Source organism: Notolepis coatsorum, assembly GCF_963971535.1.
Source record: "Notolepis coatsorum genome assembly, chromosome: 18".
NCBI lineage: Eukaryota > Metazoa > Chordata > Actinopteri > Aulopiformes > Paralepididae > Notolepis > Notolepis coatsorum.
The window spans coordinates 20,122,161-20,138,176 of NC_140182.1; the positions used below are offsets into that span (position 1 = coordinate 20,122,161).

The 16,016-nt window shown below is 41.2% G+C and overlaps 1 protein-coding gene across 1 annotated transcript in view; it reads left to right on the top strand.

Annotated features, from left to right (window-relative positions):
- Positions 1–15,030, top strand: part of sv2 (synaptic vesicle glycoprotein 2) — a 38,974-nt gene extending 23,944 nt beyond the window's left edge. The window contains exons 8-13 of the mRNA XM_084334357.1: positions 3,125–3,223; positions 4,215–4,303; positions 4,585–4,712; positions 8,872–8,967; positions 9,314–9,473; positions 13,091–15,030. Coding sequence (XP_084190483.1) covers positions 3,125–3,223; positions 4,215–4,303; positions 4,585–4,712; positions 8,872–8,967; positions 9,314–9,473; positions 13,091–13,274 — 756 coding nt within the window. The 3' untranslated portion in view covers positions 13,275–15,030. The remainder of the gene's footprint in view (positions 1–3,124; positions 3,224–4,214; positions 4,304–4,584; positions 4,713–8,871; positions 8,968–9,313; positions 9,474–13,090) is intronic.
- The last annotated feature ends 986 nt before the right edge of the window (positions 15,031–16,016 follow it).

Here is a 16,016-nt window from a genome sequence, read left to right on the forward strand (position 1 = left end):
ATAATGAGATGGACACAGAAATGAATATTGTTATTAATTATACATATTTTTTACATTATGAGCTCCATTGATGCAGTGCTCCGCCTAGGCCCACCATCTGTTCGCGGTCAAAAACTACTTGTAGGGCTGCCATCAAAAACCAACCGTAGGACTGCCCTGTCTTCGTTTGGACCCACAGAAATATTAGTAATCACATTTTGAAAGTTGTGCGTCAATGAAGATAAGGAAAAAGGCTGGCATTTTCTTTCGTATCTCAGCTGCTCCATGACGAGCAAGGTCTCCCCTACATTTTCAAAAGCCTAGAGAAAGCTTGTCTTAAGCTGTCTTAAGCCGCCATCATGAAAGAATATTACATATTATATTATATATTTCATAGAAAATACATTTGTTTGTTTATTTACACATATAAAACAATTACATATATAATACAATACAATCCACAAAGGGATGTGTAGGAGAATTGCCTAAAAACCCTATAGGGGCTTGCATGTGGCATTCACCAGGAAGCAAAATTACACTGATATTACATAAAATATAAACCCCCCCCCCCAAACAAACACACACAAGGAACATTCATTCACAATACACACGGAAGCAGGTCTACATATAGACACCGAAGCAGGCACCCATGCCATACGATTTCGGGTATTTTATATTTATTTAATTTGATTACATCAGTGCCCACCTGTCTTGTAAATAATTGTTTTGTCAAATTCTTAATAAAAAAAAATAAATAAAAAATAACCTGCACAAAACCTTTTTATAACTTCCACGCCCACTTCAGGTTTTCTATTCAAATACAGATAAGGAGTGAAATGATTTGTTCTTGGCTCCTCTGCCTAGCAGCAGCATCAACATAACGTGGTAAAAAAAAAAGCTGTGTAAAAACATAAGATTTGTTGAATTTCACAATGGAAAATTTGTCAAAAAAACATAACCAAGAACTGGAAAATGAAAATAAAAACATTGTGGGAAAAAAACAACAACTTAAGAATTAGCAGCATAAGCAATGATAAAAATAGCACTAATTTACAATACAATAATGACAATGTAATAATCACAGCGTTTGTGTTGGGTGCAAAGTGGCAGTAGAATCAGCGATAAAGTAGCTCTAGGATTCTATGTATCAAAACACTGCATGGGTGTAGTGTGTGTGATTAACTCATTCACGGCCAGCCGTTTTATCCATCCTTGTACTCAATGGGCCACGCTTTAAAATATAGGGATTTTCACTGTGCGCCGCAGTGTTTGCAGGGCTATATTCTATATTATAGCTATGGAGACAATACTATGGCTCATTTGACTAACTATCCCTCGTCCAACATGTGAAAAATAAGAAATGTTTAATGTATACGTTCGTGTGTTATACCGTGGTGAATATTGTATAGTTTCAGAGTGATCCTGGCTCATTCCTGGTAACTGCGTTATGGAGCGATATGTGAATTTTGCTAAAAGCGTTCGCGTTGCTCGCCTGGACACGCTACTATTTCCAAATTAAAGGTATATAATGTGTATGAATGCATGAAAGGGCGGGGGGGGGTCGTTCTTTTATGCTTTGATCGCCAGCAACGGCATTCATTTTGATTACTACATACGTTGATCGCCTGGATCGATATGAAATCATTGTAGGATCAAGGTGGAATTGACGTCAGATAGTCCTTACCTTTGATCAGGGTTATTCCAAAAAGAATATTCCAATTGTCTGATCGCGATTTCCAGTATTGATGTCGATCGGGTCCCTGACATGAAGTGGCACAAGATATGCCTCAAGTGTGCTGAACGCATTTCAAAGTGCTTGGATGAAGCAATTTACTTGGCTTGGTCTAAATTCTCCGCCCGGACGACATTAGATGTGACACACCGTGTGAAATAAGGTTTCAAAGGGTGGGTGATACTGCCACCTAGCAGGATTCGGCCGGTATTGCACTCGGGGACTCAGAATGAGTTCCAATGGTAATACCGAGGTCCGTGAGCCTGTAATGAATAAAAAAATCGAATAAAAGAAAAAACTGCCAAAACCCGACTACTCGGGTATGTTGCTCAACCGCTGGCGAGAACCCGACTTTACTCGGGTACGGCGCTGAATGAGTTAAGATAAAGTATATATTTTTTATGTAATCAATTAAGTTGTGTAATTTTCCTCTATCTAAAATCCGAGATAAGAAAGAAGCTTTGTAGTGTTGGCTTCCCTCATGTTTGAATCGTACTTTCAACATCATTGAACTTCCTGAAAGCAGGAATTAAGCTTGAAAGCATTATTTAAATGGTAACGTTGCCGGTTTTCAACCTTAATCCTATGGTTCTGTTGTAAGGATGGTATGTGATGATCAGATTATCTGTTGGTGACCCCCCCCCCCAAATACTCTACCTCTAGTGAACCACAGACGCCATTTCCTCAACTGTTTTCAACTGTAGACATAGGTAGCCCAAGTCGAGAAAAGTTGAAGAAATAGTTTAGGAAATATATATCTGCTACAATATATCATTATCAACTGATCTGAAAAAGTACATACATGATATCGAATCTGGCTGTCAGTGTTGCCTCCGGCTTGGGCCGGCCGTCATACTGACTCAATTGGCAGAGTCAGCGGGAGGGGAGTCGATGGGTGGTAATCTGGTCGTTGTAAACAGCGACTCCTACAGGTCGGTCAGGGCGCCTGCACAGCAAGGACCGGAGATGTCGAGGGTAGTGTGAGCCTCCCACACGTTACACCTCGCCAATGAGAGTCCGCGCTGGCAGGTGAAAAGAAGTGGCGGGCTGACTCTGCATGTATCGGAGGGGACATGCGATAGATTCTTCAACCCTCCCTACGACCGACCAGCAGGGGGCACATGCGAGCAACAGCCAAGACAGGGGATGTGGGAATTGGCACGACTAAAATTGGGATGGGAGAAAAACAGAAAAGAAGGAGAAAAAAAGAAAAAAGTACATACATGATAAAATGTTTACTCGCATCGCCCAGCCCCACCTCCTCACATCACATCCTGTCCCGTTTTATTAATATGGATTTGGGTTCATCATCTTATAAAATTATATCTTTGATGTGGTCGTTCTAAAATGCTCTCTGGGGTTTCTATGATCAGTCAGGTTCATGGGCATAAAGGATCTCTCCCTCTCTTCCAGAGATTTGGTTTGTGTAGCAGTTCCACGCGGCGAGGGGAGGCGGGCGAGCCTGGAGGTCGAGGTTCACGCAGCCCGCGTCTCATCAGCCTTTGCAAGAAGGTAATAACATTGTGTACATGTACAGTACGTTGTGTTATTGTGATAGTTCTCACAACTTGCAGGATCGGAAACAGTTTATTCGCCAAGTGCAATCGATGTACAGGAATTTGTCTTGGTGACATTTGCGAAACAGCAACTTTCAATGTACATGCTCTCTGACACACATGGTACAAAGACTGTACAGTGACATATATAAGTAGACTAGGCTGCCACATGGCCTTCCAACCAGTACAAGTAGATGCACTTAAAAATCATGTGTTTCATTCTTCTTGTGGTCTCTGCGGTATCGATGGCAATATTGTACAATAGAGGCCTTGGATGGAATGTTTGTATAGTTTTCTTCCAACATGGCTGCCTGTAACATAGCAACCATTGTTTTGTACATGGCAATGGAAGAGACTACAGTTGCTATGTGTTGAAATATATAAACAAAAAAACACAATTTGGTGTTATTACTGGATCTTGTAAACATGTCGCAGTGGAACAGTAAATCATGCTTTTCCAGTGTTTTACCTACTCTACCACTGCACAGAAATGTGGCATTTTCTTTTGAAAGTGGTTACCAATAGTTACAGGCAGCCATGTTGGAAGATGGAGAACTACACAAACATTCCATGCAAGGTCTCTATTGCAGCCTGAGCCGTCAGGTACATGCAGGGTTCTGACCCCAGAGCCGAGCACCTCCCAAGATTTTGTAACCACACAGACTGCATTGCCATGACTGGCGTCGCTATAATGCCGATGGTGTTCACGGAGACCGCGCGCGCCCGTCCGAACCCTGAAAAGACCGCACAGGCTGCATAAAGTATGAAACACGTTTTTGGTGGAGGTATGGAATCGAAAACATGGTCTATTAACCCTTTCACTGCCACACAACAGCCGGTTAACCCTTTCACTGCCACACAACCCTTTACTATCACATATAGTGGCAGTGAAAGGGTTGAAGTGAAATGTAGTCAAGTCATTGTCCTGTCTTTGGCTTGAGCTGCAGGGTCTGGCTCCCATTAGGCAGCTGTACAGCGGACCTCTAAGATCCAGGAGCATCGTCCTTCTCATCGTCTTCTACTGCATCTCCTTTGGGTGAGGAGACGCAACAGACACAGCAGTTAGTATATGAGAAATATATTAAAAAAAAAAATTATTTTAATATTTTACAATAATGGCATGCCTTTCCAGTGTTTTACCTACTCTACCACTGTGGATACATTTGGCATTTTATCTCGAAAGTGGTTACCAATGGTTACAGGCAGCCATGTTGGAAGGGAGACAGCTACACAAACATTCCATGTGTAAGGCCTCTATTCTTAAGCCTGATGTGGAACGGGTATAATGTCTAAAAAAAACAAAACTCTTGTGTGTAGCTACTATGGGTTGTGGATGTGGTTCCCGGAGCTGTTTAAGAGAGCTGAGGAAGGAGGCTCCCCCTGTACCAACGTGGTCCTCGCACCTGCACCCAACAACCACAGCTGCTACCCAGTCAAGACTGCAGGTTGGTGTAACAATATGCAAGATAACTTTATTGGGTCTGAACGCCCAATAACAAAATATATTCCTGTCATGCTGTATTACATTTCTGGTATAGAGTTGCTATAACATAACTATAAAACCTAACTGATGAACCTAAACTATTCTGAAATCGTGATTGTGATTTTATGAATAAAGATTTTACATGGAAATAACCAACCAAATATTTTACATAAAGAAGGCTTATGTGCATGGAGCCAAACCTCAATATAAAAGCCCCTGAAACACAGAGACACAGATAAATCATCTTTTTCCTGTATTTGAATGGGATTATAGTAGCAAGAATTCATTACAGGATGAGAGACGAGACACCACCACACACCGCCATGGCTAGTGTCAGAGGTAACAAATGAGTCCTCTCAGGATCACCTCAGTCAGCAACTTTCAAAGAATTTGGGAGCAGTGGTCGAAACTAAGATAACTGCACAGGGTGAGCTATAGTAGGGGTTCTTAAAGGCCCCCCACCACCACTAAAGAAATAAAGAATAGGAATGGAAACATTATTTTTCTAGTTGACTGACTTAGCTCTTGATGAAGGACTAACAACGGGTAGATATGAGTTTTCAATTGGATTTGCTGTATTTCGTGGCTGTAAAAGGTTTGTTTATGGTGGAAACAATAGGTTAAGACTGTTCCAAATGGCATATTTTCCATCTGCAGATCAAACTCTTCAAGAACATATGGTAATTTCCCCCACATGAATAATGGTTTTAAAAGGAAATCACTGATTGGGGCTTTAAACTATGGGCCAGGACCCAAAATGGTTCTGAAGGCACATTTCACCAATTATATATCGGAGCTGTATTTTGTCCCAGTCATCACTGTAGTTGATTCTCTACTAAATGTTTTTGGTGTTTAGATATTTGGTTGTAGGCGGCTACGTGGCATAGTGGGCAAGGCGCTCGCCACAAAATGCTGGAGACGCTGGGCTCGTCAGTTCGAGCCCAGCGCTCCACATTTGCTTTCAGTTTAGCTGGTCGTCCGTACTAATACACATTGGCCGTATTAGGGGGTGGGAAACTGATGGGTGGGGATCAGGCGTTGTGGACAGCGACTCCTACAGGTCGGTTGGTGCCCCTGCGCTGTAGAATCAGGAAGTGTAGGGGGCAGCGTGAGCCTCCCACGCGTTACTCCTCGCCACTGAGAGATCGAGCTGCGCAGGTGAAAAGATGCGACTGCTGTTACCTCAAGTACCGGAGGGGACTTGTGCTATGTATGACTTAGTCCACATTGCAGCCGGCTTGTGGGAGGCAAGAAACAGCGTCTGTGACAGGGGAGGGTTGAATTGGATGATATGAAATTGGGATGGGAGAAAATATAGAAAATGGGAGAAAAAGTGGATAAAAAAAATATATATATATATTTGGTTGTAATGCTTTGTTATGATCTTAATTCCTAAAAGAAAAACCCACACAATGTTTCACTATTCACTCTACTAAGTATATTATAAAACAACTACATTTACCTGAAAACTAAATGTTCTCAACATCATCCAAAGTATCATATAAACACAGCACAATAATTCAGTGTTCTCTGATGGCATAACTAAACGGAATCAAAGCCAATCAACTGAATAACTTTGAAACCAACATTGAATTCATTCCAAGAATGTTTACACTTGTTCGGGTATGTGTGTGAATTAGAGCATGATTAATCGGCTTTGGGTTTTTCAAGCCGAAGCTTGAAAATTCAGTGGGGAACTGTCCCCACCAGTAGGCACCAGATTAAAGGTTCAGCGTGGTCCTCAGTAAAGCAGGACACAGCTGTCAAAGCACATCTCTCACTCTGTGGAATACAGCCCCCACACCTCTTGTGCTTCACTGGGTGATAACCTGGGCTGTCCCATGCAATCTAGGTCAAATAGTACTAGTGAACATGTACGCCGTGAACAATGCAGTCTGTTAACAACCTTTTCATGTCAAAGATCCCCAATACAATAGACCATGAAACTCGGCAATGCTAGTGAAAATCACATTTCTCTTTTCTGTATTAGATTAGGTTATCAGCCGATGCCGATTATTTTAAAATGCCAGATATCTGCACGATTAGCGGGTATATCACTACTAATGGCCATTGCTTATAATAATAATAATAACTTTATTTGTATAGCACTTTTCATACAGAGTGTAACTGAGGGGTACAATTCCCTGACTGTATTGATAAGTATGGTATCATTAAACCACTACCGCTTTATGTACTTTAATTACTGGCCATACAGTACATGATATATAAGTATGATGAACACTTCCCACAATAAATAGGTTCCACACAAAGTTATAATTAAGTATTTATTGCAGCAAAAGGTACATAATATACTTCTCTATTATACTTTGAATGCACTTGTAAGGCAAAGGAATGTGCGTAGGCAAATCAATAATGAATGTCCATTCTCTGGTTACGCAGGAGGTAATTATACGACCTGAATCTTAGGGAATTATATCTATGGTGCACTGGTAATATATAGCGGGAGATACTGAAGGGTCCCCCCCGGTTGTAAGCCAGCAGGGGTAGAGGATCTGTCGGTAGTAGAGAGTCTGGTCAACGATGACTAAGGAGACTCCAAGTACAGGAGACGGTGCAATAGTCTCTTGATCCACAGACGAATACAGCTGTTCTCCGTAGACTGTAGCTCCACAGTGAAGAAAGCTAGCCTGCCTCAGGCTCTCTGAGGCGCAGACTCGACGTGGCTCCTCACAGGGTAAATCCCACACACGTGTAGGCGTCGGCGATTCTCCGCTCCATAAATCACAGGACCAAAACAAATATAATCCAGCCGTAAATGGCTATGCAGTCGTCGGGTAGATTAATCCAGTGTACATGTCCACACGATCCTCGTCTAGGTCTCCTCGGGTGAAAGCGCCATGAAAGCAGCCCAGCCTGGATAAGCACTCTAGCTGGTACGAGGAAACGTTGGTGATGCTGGTCACTGTAGAACTTTAGCCGCACGATACACTATACACAAATAGACTATTACTGACTTAATAGAAATATGTCGCACTCGACGGTATAGCGCCAAACTCTGACACTTCAGTTATTAATTCGCACGCGGTCTCAATGCTCTCTTTGGGGCCAAACAGGCCATACTTCACCGCACGGAGTATCGTGGGTGAGGCTTCAACTTTAGTTCCTAAGTGCTTCTGTATTCACCTGCGCCATATTTATATGCACGGCGAACAATCTAGTGCCAACCTCATTTCTGTCTCGTATTCTTGGGCAAGGCCGGGCATGTACAGACATGTCTTGACGGTGGCTTTGAACCTGACTCTGGAGGCATGGCCCTGGCGCCTGTGGACCGCTGTCCAATAGGAGAATGAAATATTATGGTCTGTACTAGGCTAAAGGGATATTCCGTGTATATGTACAAGGAATATACAAGGGATATCAAAACGATATACAAATACTATGCAATATATATCAATCAATAAATATATATATATTCGGTTTAATCTGATCCTTTGTAACACAGAGGTTGCAGTTCAAAGTGCTTCACAACAGTAAAAAATACAGGCATAAGCGAGCATAAAAAATTTAAAATGTAAATACAAAGAGATAGAGAGGTAGCAAGGTTAGGCAAATCACAGTTCTTCAGCAATACAAATAATAAAATAGAATAGATTAGATAAGAGTAAAAAAGTGCGGTTTGATTCAGTTTAAAATAGGCTAAAAATAATAAGATAGAATGGACAGTAAAAAGTGTGATAAGATTGTTCAATAAAGAGAAATATATAACAACAGAGCAGTGTATCGCTCTTAGTACTTTGAGTTTCTTTTACAAATTTCTAACATACAACAGAGCATCGCTCTAACATACATACAACAGAGCAGTCAAGGTATGGTAAATCACAGTGTTTCACATTAGGATCTAGCATCCCAATAGGCTCTCTGTTTACAGTTTGATTCAGTAATACAAATAATAAAAAATAGTTTAAAATGATTCAGTTTAAAAAGTTATCAGTAAGAAGTAAAAAGTGTGATAAAATAGTTATCTTAAAATTACAGTGCATACAGTAGGAGGTAGTGAGATAAAATGATCATAATCTGTACATTGTGAACCACGTTATTGTATTAGTGTTTGCTGGGACGTCCCTCACCTTGCCTACTTGTGTCTGTACCTCCTCTGACAGTGTATATGGAGGGCTTCATCACGGCAGCCTCCAACTTACCTGGGAACATCTTAACCATTGTAGTGATGGACACCATTGGAGGAAAGGCACTGCTTTGTAAGTGTCCATCCATGTGACATTATGGTTTTTTTTTTTTATTATTTGTATTACTATTGTTTATTGTATTGATCTGATGTGTGGGTTGGATATTAGCAACTTATAATACTGTGCATTTCTCCAGACCTCTCTTGCTTGGCAGAGCCTGAGGTGTGGCCAGCAATAGCAACCCCTCCTCCTATCCTCACTCAACTCCAACCCACACATAATTAAAAAAAAAAATAATGAAGTGCAAAACCAAACGGGTCTCTTGCTGTATGACACATTACAGATTCTACCTTTTAATGATGTCTAATGTAATTTGTTGGCACTTTAGGCACCACAAAATAATTTGTGTGTCCTCTAGCTTGCAGCCTCCTGATGTCCAGTCTCAGCGTGTTCCTCATCTACATGGTGCAAACTAAAACTCAGAGCCTCGTCCTCTCCTGTGTGTTCAGCGGAGTGTCGGTTGTAGCCTGGAACGCCCTGGACGTCATGGGCACAGAGCTCTACCCCACCCAGCTACGGTGAGGACAGTTTACACATCAAGGATACCCCACCCATGAAGGGGTGGTGGGCAGTGTAGAGGTCTAAGCACTCGCTTACCACAGCAGAGCCCTGGGGTTTAATTCCCGGCAGCGGTACCTCTGGCCTGGTCAGTCAGTTATGAGACCTGGTCGTGGCAATAGTGACTCCTGCTGGTCGTATGGAGCACCTGTTCAACAGGGAGTGGATCTCGGGGGATAGCATGAACCTCTCCCAGTGAAAATCCTCACGGTCCGGTGACAAGCAGTGGCTGGCGACTCCACATGTATCGGAGGAGGTAGTCTACACCCTCCCCAGACCAACAGTAGGAAAACGACCAGGAAGGGAATTGGCATAATGACTAAATTGGGGGTTGGGAGCCAATTATAAAAGGGGGGGGAAAAGGAGACCTCACCCAGCTATAGTGAGGACAGTTTACGCAACAAGGATTCACTGTTCAGAGGACCAATTCAAAACTATTAAAGGGATGGTTCCGATTTTGGGAACCCTAGACCTATTACTTACCTTAATGATGTTGTTGATCAGTAGAGTCCCTTTCTCGACACAATCCATGCTGTTCCTGATACTAATTAGCCACAAACCTGTGCTGGCTGAAAACCACTGGACTCTACTTTGTGTGCACTATGGAGTAGACTGAAAACAACTGGGCCCTAAACCGTGCGTACGATCATTTCTAAGCAAAGTGTGGGATTTATCAATATGAACGTGTGCTTGAGATTGTGCATACATCTACGCACAGCTCTGAACGTGCGTACATGGCACCAAACGGTAGAATAAGAAAACGGCAACAGAAACTTTCATGCATTCGAGTTTCAACACCGACTTGCTGTTCGGTATGACTCATAATTAATTATAGTTCATTGTAAAATAGAGACATGAGTGTAATTATTGTCAAACCCTATGAATAGCATTTGGAATAGGACGTCTTTACGAATTAATGCAGCATGGTTTATCTAGCGTTATCGGAATACTTCTCACGGTGTGTGCTCCGCGGGGAGCTGTTTTCAGAGATGGATAGGGCAGTCTATTTGCAGAGAGAACATAATATTAAATAGAGTCCGCTACCCGAGAGACACATTCTCCTTTATTTGTACCGCAATCAGCCAAATGCAACGATAAACCATGATGCATTCATTTGGAAAGACCAATTCCACATGCTATTTATAGGGTTTGACAATAATTACACTAATGTCACTATTTTACAATGAACTATAATGAATTACGGGTCATACCGAACACGTCAGTGTTGAAACTAATGCACGAAAGCTTATTTACGTGTTGCAGTTTTCTTATTCTACCGCTTGGCGCCATGTACGCCATCTCAAGCACACGTTCATGTTGATAAGTCCCACACTTTGCTTAGAAATGATTGTACGCACGGTTTACGCCCTGGGCCCTCATGTATCAACGTGATGTACGCACAGATATGTGCTTAAGCCGTGCGTACGACCATTTCTAAGCAAAGTGTGGGAATTATCAATTTGAACTTGTGCTTGACTTTGTACTTATGTCTACGCACAGCTCTGAGCATGCTTAGCTGACGCCCAGTGGTAGAATATCGTTACTACGGCATAAGCGCTCCTCAGTTCATGCATTAGTTTCAACGCGGAAATAAGCTTCCGTGCATTACTTCCAACACTGGCGTGTTCAACTTCTGTATGACCCGTAATTCATTATAGTTCATTGTAAAATAGCGACAGTAGTGTAATTATAACGGGCTCATGCGGGAACAAGAGGTTGGCTTGCTTGTTTGGCACTGGGGCAGAAGCAGAACACCCACCTCCAAACGCCATTAAATATTGTTTCAAATAAAAAGCGACATACTATTATTTTGTGTCATGTTTCCAAATAAGATTGGCCACAACGGAATGCTTTCTACTTCAATTTGTTGATTAGAATAGATTACCTCGCTCTGTTGAAATGTCACTGAGCTCAGCACACAGACATGATAATAATAATAACAACAATAATAATAATAGCTTCATTTTACATAGCGCCTTTCAAGAGACCCATGCAAGGTCGCTTTACATAGATGGGGGGGGGGAATAACAAAGTAATAAAGATAGTGGACAGACTATGTAAATATGATGATGGGATTCAAGTTCGCTTTTTTATTGATCATAGGCATGCTGTCAGAGTATGATGTCATAATCAAACATTCTAGAACATTTGTCGTCACAGATGTCATAATTCAAGTTCAAGTTCAAGTTCAAGTTCTTTAATAGTTGTCATACAGAAGTACAGAATACTTTCATACAAAATGCTTCTTACTGTTACGCTCCAGAGACTGTGCTAGACATGTGAGAGATAATAGAACATAGGCTACATGGCATGGTCCATCGTGATATTGTGTAGACTGTTATTACTGTACCACCCATTGTGACAACATCCTTGTGAGCTCCCGCACACAAACATGATGGAATTCAAGTTCATGTATTGATCACATAGGCAGGCTACATCATACATGGCAGTGAGATTCATTGTTCTTGTATATGCTCTCGTATTATTGTTTATATAGGCTACCCAATACTGACATCAAAACAGATTGTATGCCTCTAGAAATCATATGCAGCAGGTAGAAAATTGACGGAAAATCTGTCGCGATTTGGAATAAAATTGAGGAGAACTTTAATCCCTGGGTATTAATCAAACAAAACGGAAAAAGGCAGTCATATTCCAGCACGGTCTTTATTAGTGTTTGCGCTGCCCAGGCAGCAATGGTTAATAGATATCATATCCGACATCACCGTACGTGTACACGTCTGTCAGCCTGTCTCATAACACGCTTCCCTCGGTTTAGTCCATTTTTCCACATTTCATGGGGGTGTTCCATTACCGTATATGGTTAATCGGGGCGGTTTTGGTATGCAAATACGTGAAAGTGTGCACGAGCCTCAGCGTAGAAGCAAGGTGATATTTATCATGACAGGTGTGCGTAGGACCTGTGTACGCACGTGTGATAAATCCCGTTTTTTTTGTGCGTGCACACATTCTAAATTCTGTGCTTACGTGTGGAAATAGAACAGTTTCTAAGAAAACTTGATGAATGAGGGCCCAGGGGACTCTACTTTGTGTGCACTATGGAGTACAATCTGACTGAAAACCACTGGACTCTACTAAGGCTGAGACCACATATCGATTTATCGATAACTGCGTGAAATCGATAAGTGGCGACTGTGGCGCCACTTATAGTTTTTTTTGCATGTGTAAAAAATAAATAAAATACAATTATTTAACGTTGGTTTGTGTGTCGTGGGCCAACTACAGCATCGCAAAAACTACAGTGAGTGCACGTGACACACACACACACACACACAAACTAACGTTAAATAATAGTTTTTTATCTTTTTTAAGAAAAAGGTATTTTAAAAAAAAATTCCCCCACGTGCAACATAATAATAAACAATATCTATATTTATAGATAATTTTGGCCCGATTTATCGATTCTTCCAAATGGCATATCGTCTCAGCCCTAGAATATGCTGAGTAGATTTCAGTAATTAGTCCTCAGGACTTTAGAAGGAATAGACAAGACAGTTCTGTTTTCAGATATGTGTGAGAAGATTTACCTGTTACTACTTCTTCTTCTTCTCCTCAGGTCTTCTGCTCTCGGTTTCTTCACGGGAGTGGGTCGAGTGGCGGCCATTATGGGAAATGTAGTTTTTGGACAGATGGTGGACACTAACTGTGCCGTGCCTATCCTGCTGGTATCAGCTCTGCTGTTTACAGGAGGGGTTGTCGCCTGTCTCCTCCCACAGACCAAACAGACTGAACTCACCTGATAACTTCCTCTCCCCACATTCTCTCTGTACACAAGGACGCACAATGTCATAGATGCGAAGCGCATGCTCTGTGAGCGACCACTAGGGGCAGAGCAGCTAACATGCGTGAGTTTAAAGGAAAACTCCAACATTTTGGGAAATTAGCTTATTTGCCATCTACCCGGGAGTTAGACAAGAATATACATACCTTTTTTTCTTCTCTGTGCATGCATAGGAGAGTAGGAAGACACGCACCGTTAGCCTAGCTTAGCGTCAGTCACTGGAAGTAGGTTCCTCCATTAGCCTAGTTCCCAACGTCTTCCTACTCCTACTGCATGCACAGAGAAGAAAAATGTATCTTCTTGTCTAACTCCAGGGTAGATGGCAAATAAGCTAATTTCCCAAAATGTTTTCCTTTAAATATAATTTCTTTTTACCACAAACACATCAGACAAATCAAAATGGTACAAACACATCACACAACAACACATACTAAAAAAAACCACTACGTATACATGCCGAAGATCAAGTTGGGGACTCGGTACACAACAACCATACACATACATTAAAATATTTATACCTATCTCCACCTAGTGGAGTAACTGGGTATATATCCAACATGCCATATACATTATTAATACATCCCTCCATACACAAATTCATACACAAATATACACATGCATACACACACCCACTCACTGACATATACACACCTACACACACTGCCCTACAAGACAAAATGAGATTCTATTGGAACCAAAGTTTTCTCCTGTTCTGCCATTTCACCCGTTCATTTTGCTGAATTCAGAGCAATTGCCATTGATTTTTATTAAGTGTCACAGGACCAGAGGTTTGGGCTGGTGACTTAACCCATTCCATCACAAGGTCCTATTCAGGGGCCAAAATGGGCAGCATATGGGCTAAGAGTATGTAGTAAATATTTCAGTGTAACTAAAGGACCGTGACTATTTATAAGGGGGGGGGGGGGGATTTTGTGCTGGACAATCAAGCTTCTTTACACAAGTGAATGTTGGCAGGTAAACGAGCACCAGTGCCTTATGTGCCTTCTTTATTTTCATCTCATGAAATGCCAAAAAATAACATGAAGGATGGACAAAGATGTTTTCAAGGACAGTGTGCATCCACCTCCTCCGCTAGCGTTTATCTGATGTACCATTCTACTGTGAAGAGAGGAGAATCGGTAGGGAAACATGTGATCATATAGGCGGGAATTCAAATCCAGCGGTGCATGTTGTGTGTGCCAGCCACCTTTCCAAAAAGGTTTATTACAAAGTAATAAAACAAAACAGTAATGTGCTCGCAAAACCATATAAAGACACGGTCAGGATAATAGATTACCTGGACTAGTTAGACTGATGTCAAACGGGTGAATCGTTTACAAAATGTCTCTTTATTTATTGTCAAATGTGTTGATCAATTTATCCTATCCCGTTGCTAAGAGTTACTCTTTTTAGGGTGTCTAAAAAGTTGCCTTTTTCTTCAACGTTGTGTTTAAGATGTTTTAGTTAGAATTAGCTATTTGCTATTGAAAGTCAATGGAGCTACAAATAATACAAAAAAAACCACATGCAGTAAAGCAGTCATCAACCCTATTGATGTACATTAGCATTGCTATTTGCAGCACTTGTAGGTGCTGTGTATGCCCGTAGCCTAACCATCACTTTCAAATTGTACCTAGAATGATAGTTGCTGATATTTGAATGATGTCTATTTTCGTATTAGTTTGTGACGAGCAAAGCTATTTTAAATAAAGATAATTGTGTAAGTCGTGTCTGTCTTTTGTCCTCCAGGACATGCTTCATGCATCCTCCGCTAATATATTTAACATCTATGGCAAATAACATGTCATTTAATTTCAATGTAACTTTTTATGCGATATGCAGTAAATGTATTCAAAGTTTATTAAAGTCCCTTTGTTCATTCCTGTTGGCTACAGCTCCATAGAAAATCTATTGAATTCCTGGGAATGATGTACATGAGACACTTGACTGAGCTACTACTGAAAACTGACATACTGGTTTCACCAAGTACTGTGTTAACTTAACTCTTTTAGTAACACTTAATAGTAAAACTTTTTAGTAACATGCACACACATGTAATGTAAACCTCTTGATCAATCAAACTGTTCAAGGGGAACGCATGTTTATATTATGTTCTTCCTGTGCCCCAGGACAGTTCAGTCAGTATTTGTGAACACGCATCATTCTCTCTTAAAGGAAAACTCCAACATTTTGGGAAATTAGCTTATTTGCCATCTACCCTGGAGTTAGACAAGAAGATACATACCTTTTTCTTCTCTGTGCATGCAGTAGGAGTAGGAAGACGTTTGGAACTAGGCTAATGGAGGAACCTACTTCCAGTGACTGACGCTAAGCTAGGCTAATGGTGCGTGTCTTCCTACTCCTGCATGTACAGAGAAGAAAAAGGGTATGTATCTTGTCTAACTCCAGGGTAGATGCCAAATAAGCAAATTTCCCAAAATGTTGGAGTTTTCCTTTTAAGTCTAGAAATCGGAGAGGGAATGATGTAACGGGAATGTAAAATCTGGGGCTGCTCAGACAAGGAATGGGGCTCCGATTTTTCGAGGCCATGAAATGTTTGTGTGAGCTCTTACAACACCCAAGTGACATTTTAATTTTGGTTCAGACCTTCTACATGTAGCAATGCTAGAATATATACCTCATTTTGGTGTAAGCTCACCAACATTTATTAACTTTTTACAAATTAGAAAAATGCATCTTG